The sequence below is a fragment of the Vanessa cardui genome, chromosome 25 (genome assembly GCF_905220365.1).
Source record: "Vanessa cardui chromosome 25, ilVanCard2.1, whole genome shotgun sequence".
Lineage (NCBI taxonomy): Eukaryota > Metazoa > Arthropoda > Insecta > Lepidoptera > Nymphalidae > Vanessa > Vanessa cardui.
In genome coordinates this window covers 221,765-232,495 of record NC_061147.1, presented here as the reverse complement: position 1 = coordinate 232,495, position 10,731 = coordinate 221,765, and the positions used below count along the sequence as shown (strand labels likewise).

The 10,731-nt window shown below is 44.5% G+C and overlaps 1 protein-coding gene across 5 annotated transcripts in view; it reads right to left on the bottom strand.

Moving 5' to 3' along the window:
* Positions 1 to 305: 305 nt before the first annotated feature.
* Positions 306 to 10,731, bottom strand: part of LOC124540492 (transcriptional activator protein Pur-beta) — a 28,363-nt gene continuing 17,937 nt past the window's right edge. For 3 of the 5 annotated variants that reach the window (XM_047118107.1, XM_047118110.1, XM_047118111.1), the window contains exons 4-9: positions 10,170 to 10,334; positions 9,302 to 9,480; positions 8,746 to 8,869; positions 7,380 to 7,505; positions 6,643 to 6,696; positions 306 to 6,346 (exon numbers count right to left, since the gene is read on the bottom strand). In XM_047118107.1, coding sequence (XP_046974063.1) covers positions 6,281 to 6,346; positions 6,643 to 6,696; positions 7,380 to 7,505; positions 8,746 to 8,869; positions 9,302 to 9,480; positions 10,170 to 10,334 — 714 coding nt within the window. In that variant the 3' untranslated portion in view covers positions 306 to 6,280. The remainder of the gene's footprint in view (positions 6,347 to 6,642; positions 6,697 to 7,379; positions 7,506 to 8,745; positions 8,870 to 9,301; positions 9,481 to 10,169; positions 10,335 to 10,731) is intronic. The other 2 variants (XM_047118109.1, XM_047118108.1) reach the window with 2 other exon arrangements.

Here is a 10,731-nt window from a genome sequence, read left to right as displayed (position 1 = left end):
TGTGTAAAAATGTACTACTGACTAAGACAAAGTTGTGCTCAAGACTAGTGCTGCTTACTTTACAGCACCGACTAGCTCAGCTTTTAAACAGTGCCGGGTACTAAATTTTAGTTCTTTAAGGCTGCCAGATTGCATTTCTGCTATGGCAGATTCTAATATATATATATGAAATCATCTCATTTTCCACAAATATTGACAACACTTTACATGAAAAAACTGGACAACCAGACCGAATCACTTCGGCTCGCCGTGGAGTTAATGATATTCTATAACTAATAATAAGGCATTAAAGGAAACAAAATGTGCATGTTTTTTTGTAATTTCTTTATTTTTTTTTCACCATTTATCATAAAACTTTCCTACGGCACACCGCGCGTCGCAGTCGCGCACCAATATTCCGCCTTGTGTATGTCGAGCGATACCTTCATCTCTAGGCCACCTGCCATCACTAACATACATCACATCATTCACGTCACGATGGCTCTTCACACGCAACACGGCACTATTCCAGAAAAAAACAGATGACGAATCTGGTTTCGTGGGTTAATCTTAGAACATGATTTATTTAAAAAAAAAAAACTTTCAAGAATAATGACAGTGTCACGTTCACAAATATATCTTATAAAACTTAGTATGACAAAAATTATATAAACAAAGGCATAGTACCTATACCGAAATTTTGAATTTCACACTCATATTAGAAAAATAAATAAGCGTAAAGATTTATTTTCAGAAATATAGAAATGATATATAGTATATCCATCGTAAGTACACACAAGCACCATATCGCCGCAGTTTGACTGCCTTCCTAACCAATACAAAAGATTCTCCGCCCACAAATCACGGCCGAAAATGCTTAGCAACATTCGACCCACAATTTTATTGCCCGATGCTAAAAGCCATTTCTGATTTGTGCGCGGATTACATTTCCCTTACCGCTCCGATAAATACGTAAAATATAAAAAGTGACAGACACTGGCCCCTGAAAAATTCAAAACGCCGACTATAATTTCAAATTAAGAATATAATTTTATTACTTCGAAATGTTCGTTAACAATGTTAGTACGAGTGACTCCTTCAGGAATATTCTAGTGTCTTCCACCTTACAAACTGTTCACTCACATACACAAAATTATAACAGCTTTAATAATGATTAATTCGATCGGGAGATCTTTCAATGTTCCAAACATTATCAATAGTAGCTAGTGTCAAACAACAGAAAATAACAAGTATATAATATACCATTATAATACAATAAAAACCTATAGGAAAATTCATCACACTTTGCAATCTTTGGATACAAAATCTCACTGGCGCGTTTGCTACGTAATATGACGACCGCTAGCTATATGTCGAGACCAAGTGTTGCTGTGAGCGATTACTTACAGTTTCCACCGGTTTCTGGATAATAGAGAATAAGTCTCAGAGACCAATATCCAGAGTTATGGGGTTCCACATTACGTAACAAGGGCGCCCGGAGCGGGTGAGCGGGGAGTAAAAGCGTATAAGTGGCGGAAGGTATTGCTCATTCTCGTGGAACATCGTTATATTATTTTAGTCCCCCTTCCCCGCCCCGACACAAACTGAACCAGTCTCAAGACAAACGACACGTGTTAAACACGATTTAAAAAATTTTGAAATCATAATTTTAAAGTCCAAAAAATTTATCCTCATCACATGAGTCACGTCAGTCCCACAGTTCCGTACATTACGATATCAAATTACCAACTACTCCTCTACATATTGGGTGCCCAGTCTATACTCTTTATTGACAGCTCTCTCGTCTTTTAGCGTTACCAAAGAGAGAAAACCAAACTCGATGGAACAAAAACTATTTCAAAAGTCCTTAAGATAACCATAGTCTGCCATCCAATATCACGAAATCTCATCCCCCTCTCCATACACAACACCCAATATGCCGTCATCTTCATTCCTTACACCACAAATTATATTGCATTCTATTTTTTTTTTACAATTTAGCTTTTCGCGAACATAGTTCACGCCTAATTTTCGCGGCGGCCATTTTACGCTCCGGCTCGACGATCATCAAAATGGCGACTGAAGCAATACTCGCTCGGAGCGCAAGATGGCCGTCGCGCCAAGTGCAAACCTATCTAGACAACGCCCTGTCGCTCGGTACACTACAGAACACAGTTTGTATCCATCGTCCTCACCCTAAGGAAACATTTACATGGTAACCGGTCACGCCCCAGTAGGACGCGCGCGTCACGAGCGCTCGCTAGTCGGAAGTGACCGGATCACCGCAAATACCGATACTATACATAAAATATGAAATATTTAGGACACAATATTTCGAAATCGTTTAAGTCTACAAATCATTATCCATTATTTAATATAAACTACAATCGATTGGCAGTATTCGTTCACCTTTACCTCCACACCATGATATTATACATCACTCGTGACGTCACGCGCACGCGACGGGTATAAACTCCCGATCTATACACACTTAGCACTTACTAACAAATTATACACTGATGTTATCAATATAAAAGACAGACCGCACCGCACTCGCACTCGGCCTGCACCGCGGACGAGCGGCGAGCAGGCCGGCTCAGTGGTTCCGCCCTGCGGCGACTGCTATCACCCGTGTGATCCCTTCAACCCTTACCCTAACGCGCCGGCCGGCGCTCCGGCGGCCGAGGCGCCGCCGCGCCGCCGGCCTCGGCGCCCGTTCGTTCGGCCAATCGGATGATTCAACGACGAGAACTCAAATCAAGTAACTACCTTACAACAGTGACTCCTGCGAACTATCCTGCGCGAATGCTCAACACCGCTCTACACCAGGTTTGAATCTAGCCAACGTTTCCGTTTATTATATTTTTCATATCTATCATTTCAGGTACTGGTATTGCTTAAATGTAATCGAATCGACGCTGAGGTCACTCGTAGTGGCTGGCGATCGGTGAATGACGTGGCCTGATCGGAATATATCATCTATGCGTCGAACGACGTCGAACGACGTCGAACTCGATAAAACAATGGACAAGACAGTGATAACTGATGATAGGCGTATATGAATATAGATATTTCTTATATTATTTAAAATGTGAACAAATAGGACCGGCCGGGCTGCCGCGACTCGCACGCTGCGCGACACCAAACGTAACGCACAGATAAATTATCTTTTAGCAAAACATCAATCAATATCAGAAATATAATTAAAACTAACGTACTATTATTATAACTCTGAATCTTTTTATTATTTTTTTCTTTATTTTCCAGTATCGATCAGTATCTATTACGTGCTATGTATGTAACGCGGGGAGCGGAGCGGCGGCTCGTCGACGTCACACGCGAGCGCCCGAGGGGGGGGGGGGGGCGTCACCGTTCGCGTTCATCCAAAATAACTCGTAATGTATAATCTGCTCTTCATCTCAAAAACGATTTCATCTGTTGTGTAAATATTTTCTCTTTTGATTAAAATCTCGCCACTCGCTGGTCTGACGTCGACGAAGCGAATGTTAATGAATATTATAATAATTGACTATCACTTCACACACACCCGCCAGCTGGCGGCGGCTCGCAAAGTCACGGACAGTTTTTCGCACAAGTCTACGTCGCCTGTTTATATATTTATATATTTTTAATATTCATTTGGGGTTGCGCGATTTCGAGCGTACTATATTAGGTTGAAATTTATCAACAGTTTCTGTCAACAGAATGTTTGGTACATGATCGTCGATCACGTTTGGTCTCGTGGAGGCCGCGTGTGGCAGTGCTGAGCCGTCAGAAAACAATGAGGGGACGTAAGGGACACGTACACTTTGCGAGCCGCAATGAATTATTAGAAGTGGATCCAGCGAGAGCTCGGGATCTGGGCGCATCTGTGTAAGAGTTTGTCGAGATACATTGTTCAGAGGATGAGACCTTACTTAAATATATCCGTTAGGAAAAACGTAAAATGACTATATCTGTAAGAGAATATGCAGTTAGCGGTACGACACAAAATAATTACATTAAAATGAAGTGTAAAAAGTCGTTCCTCAATGAAAGGGCTCGGTTCCTCGGTACAGATGCTGCCCAGCTGCATCTCCGCAGAGATCTCGCGAGAGCCAGTTCCCGTAAAGCGATGCGAGTAAGAGACGAGACGAGGTATCACAGGAGGCAGCTTCGAGCACTCGGCGCCGGCCACAGAACAGTTCCCGAGCGTCACCCACCACGCACACTGCTGCCCGTCGCCGACGTATTTGACTCACGCGTTAACTAGCTTCACGACGTAGATACTATTTTAACATTAACTTTAAGTTAAACATCTCATATAATTATATCCGACCGGCGGCCGACGGCGCTGCTCGGTCTTCTCTAAATATAAACTCTGTAAATCTTAAACGTCTATGGAACTAAAATTACATTTTGTACCATAAGTTGTTGTTAAAATTAAGCCAGTGTCCCCGAGCGCGAACGACTCTACCCTAACTTACGATACGGGACGCGCCGCTCCGGCTCCGATAGACTATTATTTATTCGTATAGAGAAGTGATTTAAATATGTATTTTTTACTTTTTTTCTATATTTTAACGTTATCGGACGTCACCAACTTATCCAACTCTATTTTAGGGGTCGAGGGAAAATGTACTGTAAATTAACCTAATTGGGGACCGTTTCAGACTGCACCGGCTCGCGACCGGCGCCGGGCCCGTCCGTCGAGTCGACTACGACGACACGCTAGGAGCCGGCTCGCGCACGGGCCGGCTCGACTGCACGACTTAACGCCTACGATGCCGTCGAAGTAATCGTGGAATGGGAGTTAAATAACATGTATTGCGATTGTCTTACGTCACAGATTCAAAAAAATATACCGAAAATATAATTATCTCTACGGCTTTACAGAGCGAGTAATCTAGGCAACCTAGTACATAGTAGCTGCTATCGGGACAGAGCATCTATATAAAAACAATGATATATCTTTCTCGAGGTGTACTTCAAGTATCGTAACACAGTATTCAGCATTTCGATGATAGAGTACGACTATTGCTAAAATAAATATACATTTCATAAGTAATATTCACTGAGGAACAAATTCCCATAAACCAGTGGGTCGAAAAGTGAGCCCTGCACGGACACGATAGGGGTCAAGTTCCGACGCGCTCCGTTTATGAAGTTTGCGTCGGTTATCTCGCCCGCTGGCGGCGACGGGAACAACGTATTTACATTGGCTTTAGACTACATCGATGTGAGACGCGGTCGGCCAGCGGCGAACGTAACGACGACCTTAGTGTACAGTAACGTAAAGTAACGAGTTTATCACTAGACTGACTCGAGTCGTAGATAGCTACGTACCTACTTATCGTAAAACACTTAACAGCCTAAACCTTTTTTTGCTGTGTTTTTGTATATTTTTTATTATTAATTCAAGAGGTGTACAAAAAGTCGAGACGAGTGCGCCTCGTCCGAGCGAGAAGCTGGAGACGGCGAAGTCTCGGGAGTGATGCGACGATCCAATGAGTAAACAAAACGCATGAACATCGTAAGGGCGCCCGCACACGCACGCACGCGCACTCACACACATATATACACACGCACACTCGCGCTGCCGCTCGCCCGCGCCCGCCGCCCGCCGCGCCGCCCGCCGCGCCGCCGCTGACCAGTGGCGCGGGCCTGGCACTAACGATACATCTTAAATCTATTTTCAGAAAGCGCTCCTAAGCCTAGGGTCCTCGGTCTGCGCACGGTCAGAGTTCCAAAGGTAATGAAATCATTCGCAAATTATCCTCGATCGAATGTCGGACCCAATTCGAGTCGGACGCTTATTGTACACGAATCCTCCGCGTCGTGGTAATACTTATCACGTACCCAGTAGCGCCGGCGGGTGCTTACAACCGCCACTTAACCTACCCGACGGGGCAGCCGCGGGGCGCGCCGCTCCCCCTCCGGCGGCCGTGAGGCGGCCGCTCCAAATTTAGAATTTCAAACAATTCTTCCAAAATATTCATAGACAGCCGGTCCCTTCGGCCGGTCGGCGTTACACAACTTTACAAGTCTAAAGTCTCTCTCGCGGTCGGGCGGCTGCCGCGGCTGCCCCGCTCGCCTACGAGTATATCACAGCAGTGCGCTACTTACCTAAGGAGTCGCGCGCGCCGCCCGCCGGGCCGGCCGGGGCGGGCGGCGCGGAGTCTCGCGCTTGTAAGCACCCGGGCGGAGCGGCAGGCGGGCCGACTACGGAGCGGGCGGGGCGGTCGCGGGGCTAGGGGCGGGGGCGCCGGCTGTACGTGTAGGGCAGGCTATGTACAGTGGGGTAGCGTCACTGCGGGACGCATCAAATCCGAGGCGCGCTGCCCGCGAACGCCTCCTGCGGGCAGAGGGGCGCGCCGCCTGCGTTAGTCTGAAACACCAGCGAGCGATTACTCTAAGAGCGTGTCGCGGGAAGTGACTGTGTTTGTTTCGAGTGACATGAAAAAAAAGCCTTTAATGTGTCGAACCACTCAACTTGTACTTTCTGCTCAGTAGCTTGATTGCTATGCTCATTTATTAGAAATAATAGAAAATCCAGCACGGCAGCCGATACAAAAACTAGCAAGCTACATAGGAGCTGCCGCGTCTCGGGTCAGGGAGCGGCGGCGCGGGGCTCGAACCCGCCCGCGTGCGTGTGTGTGTGTGCGTGTGTGCGTGCGTACGTACGTCGCGTGCGGGCTGCGCGCTGGCGGCGCGCGCGGCGGGCGGCGCGGCGCCGGGCTGCAACACACAACATGCATATTACTCTCCCACTCTTCAACACTGTGCTCTGTGCCGCTGCTGGCCGGCACAGGGGACGCCACGCCCGTTTCCGAGTTTGGTGACACACTCGATGGCGATGGAAGGACTCGTTGAAATTCCGTCCGGCGTCGATGTCTATTGGCAGCGGTGACCGTTTACCATCAGGCTGTTTAAAAACCTTCTAAATACAGGGTTTACCAAAAGTCCGGTAACATTTCGAAAATATACGCGAGAAAATTCAGAACATTTCTCCAAACACTTGTCGGGCGGTGATGGAAAATTTCCGCTCTATATTACAGGAGTGCCAAACTAAACAAGGGACACATTTGGACGATGTTATTTTAAAAAAATAAAACCCTGATTTTTGTACTTTTCGCATAAATAAACATATTTTCTCTCATATCTCTTTTGTATTCTTTATAACCATTCGAAATGTTACCGGACTTTTGGTCCACCCTGTATATCCAGTATACTGCTCCTGTGCCGGTTTTGTTATTTGGACTACTTTTAAAACATCATTTCTTTGTATAGTAGGTTGGAACAGTGAATGTTACGCAACAAGTATCTGTGACAACTGAATCACAGCTACAAGGTGCGCATTGGTGTCGTGGCGGTCGGAGACGAGCAGGGGGCGTGGCTAGCGGCGGGGGGGGGGGGGGCACCTGGTGGTGGTCGGCGGGCTCGGCGTGCGCGCGGTTCATCTTGTCGCAGTAGTCGGCGAGGATGTCCCGGAAGCGCGTCCAACACTTCTCGGGGACCGTGATGGCGGTGCGGAAGTTACTCTTCACCTGCGGACCGGCGCACTCCTATACTTCCTACTCACTATATTATAGCACGTCAATCTCGACTGTCGTTTATGAGATTAGACGATTTCTATTTGCAATACTACTTTGTACTCTGCGAAGGAAAACATCGTAAGGAAACCGTCGAACGCGTCAGATGATATTCTGCGGACAGAATTGTGAAAAAGTAAATTCAGAATGTTACAGCGTAGTGGGATAAATCTCCTTAGTCCAGTAGTGGGGGTATAGGGCTGTTCACATTTTACAATAAATACGGTGAATAATGTAGTGATCGAATTATATAATAACACACATTCAACACCCTTCACTCAATACAAGAACACTCAACGAACGCTGTTTCTGTGTGAAATTTTCTATAATTCAATCACTTGCATTACACCATCGACTTAATAATTAATAATAAAAAAAAAATACTAAAGTTCAAGCTAATAAGACTAAAATTGTACGGCGCTACTTTTAATTACCAAAAAATATGTTATCTTACAAGCCTTGTAAGGGCACAAATTCTTTCGATATTAATTAAAATACTAACAATAAGTTTACGTATATCTGAGTCATCGACATTGAGGCGAACATTTGTACGTTTACGTGAGAAAACTGAAGATGGAAGAACAATATTTTCACGCCAGTATCAGCACTCGACAACAACAATGACTGACGGCAGTCACATATATATTTTGCGGCAATACTTATTATCGTAGCGCTCCGGTATGAATGGTGACTCAGTCGGTGACCAGTCACAAGGAACATCATTTGGTTGGATGACATGAATACACCATGTTATATGGGATAATTAATTAATGACCCATGTTTATGGGCGGCGGTGAAATCATCCATTTCACTTTTAGTTCTCAATAATTGTTTTTTGGTAATTAAAAATCAGTAGCGTACAAATATCGTATTATTAAAATAATGTCCAAATGACAGCCGCATATACGTCTCGAATTCTTTTAGTAAATATAGAAGCAAATCATTCTATAAATATTCAACAAAATTCAAATAAAAATTTTCTAAATCAACATAGAAAAAAAATAAAGAAAACTCTTTTGTAACCAAATTAAAAAAAAAAACTATTTTTCAAAAGAAATAAAATGTCAAACAAACACAGTACATCTCCGTATAATTCGAGATGGCAACTCAAATCATGCGGGTAGAACTAAAATGGTTACGAAATGGTTAACTGTAAGGTCATGCAATAGTGAATGTTGTGGCGTATCACAATTACTTGCAACGATGGTACCACCTCGCTGACTTTCATGTAGATGCCGCGGTTGTTCTGCCCGATGTCGAAGTAGAAGTTCTTGTTGTCGACGCGCAGGTGGCGCCCCTCGGGCAGCTCGCCCTTGAATCTGAGCAACACACACGCGTTAGGCCCCGCCCACCTCAGCGCCGAGCTATGCCTTCGCGATATACGAAACGGGACCGACATACAGACGAACACATCTCAAATAAATATCGGACAAGTGCGATCACATCGTCGTTTCGGAAAATGTTTCCGAGCTGATTATGACGTTCCGTATCAATTGTCAAGTTTCTAAAATTAATTACGATAACGTCTACCACGACTTATTTTTGTTTATCTGTCAAAAGTCGTTTAAAGGCTACTTTGTGTCGAATATAAAAACTAACGAGCAAACTGAATGCGGAGCGATGCAATGAATATAAACTAGTAAATAGTTAAGGCACGTGTTATCGTTCCACGTCGTGTCTGCAGCGTGTGCTGCGGCGGGGGGGGGGGCGAGGTGGGTGTGTGCAATAATGACGTGTGCGCGCGCACGGACCCGCCGTCGTCGGTGCCGAAGTCGTCGAGCAGGTCGGTGAGCGCGTCGCGGAACTCGATCATGCCCTGCGCCGGCAGCGCCACCTGCGAGCGCGGCCCGCCGCGCGTGATGGTCTGCGACACGCGCAGGAAGCGCCCGCGCGAGTTCTCCTTCAGGTCCAGGTAGTACCGCCGGTTGTCCTGCGCCCCAGGGTGGGGTGGATTGTTTACAATTAACACTTATCAAGTTGTATTATTTTTCAAAATCAAAATCAAAATAAACTTTATTCAAGTAGGCTTTTATAAGCACTTTTGAATCGTCATTTTACAATTAAGTGAAGCTACCACCGGTTCGGAAAGTAGATTCTACCGAGAAGAAACTCAGTAGTTACCCTTTTTTAACATTTAAAAAATACAACGTCATGTTAATTAAATACAATTATTTCAATTAATGTATCCTGCTTGGAAGTCAACAGGTATTAACTCCACGCTTTTTTATCATCTACAAAATCTTGTATCGAATAATATGCTTTTTCTACCAATGTATTTTTTACAAACGATTTGAATTTACTAAACGGCAAAGTTAAAAATTTCTGCGGAATTTTATTATAGGAACGGATACCTTGCCCCAAGAAGGATTCATTGACTTTGCGGAGTCGGAAACTTGGCGTTATAAGTTTATCCTTACTTCTAGTGCATATACAATGATTATCACTGATTTTATCAAAGTGATCAATGTTACTGTGAATATACATGATATTGTTGTAAATATATTGCGACACAACAGTAAGTATTCCTACTCTGTTAAAAACATCTTTTACTTTACTTTTATTAACGCAAAGCAAGAATACATGTAAAATCTTAAGTCTTGCGTGTGATTCGAGTGTTACCTTGAGCATCATCTCAGACTTGAGCTTGCCGTCGTCGGGGACGCTCTCCGGGTTGGGCGGCCCGAGTGACGAGTAGAAATCGCTGAAACTGGACAAGTGGTCGCGGAACTCCGCCGCCGTCGACATCGCCAGGAAGATCTGACTGCGGCGCCCGTCTGCGCCGATCTTCATTACGAAAAAAAAATCGGTTATTGTAACGTGACAATTTTTCCAAGCATCTATCCTTAAGTTATAAACACGATTATGGGTTTGTAGATGAATATTAAAGCAATTTTCTTAGAGATCGTTTGAGTGACTGATTATATGATTTTCATAATAACAAATTGCAGCCAACAATTAAGTAAGTAAAACATTCCTAAGTTGGGTTTCAAAACCCATCACGAATTGTCAATGGTGAGTACCATTGACAATTAATTAAAAATTTAATTTTTGTGTAGTGTATTTTTTAGAAGCATTCAGCTTGGTTGGCCAGCGTTTGGGAAGTTACGTCGAATCCTTACATCGTCGATCCCACAGTGCCTTAAGACGAAGTCTTCAACCAGTGCGTCCTACCCGTCATGAC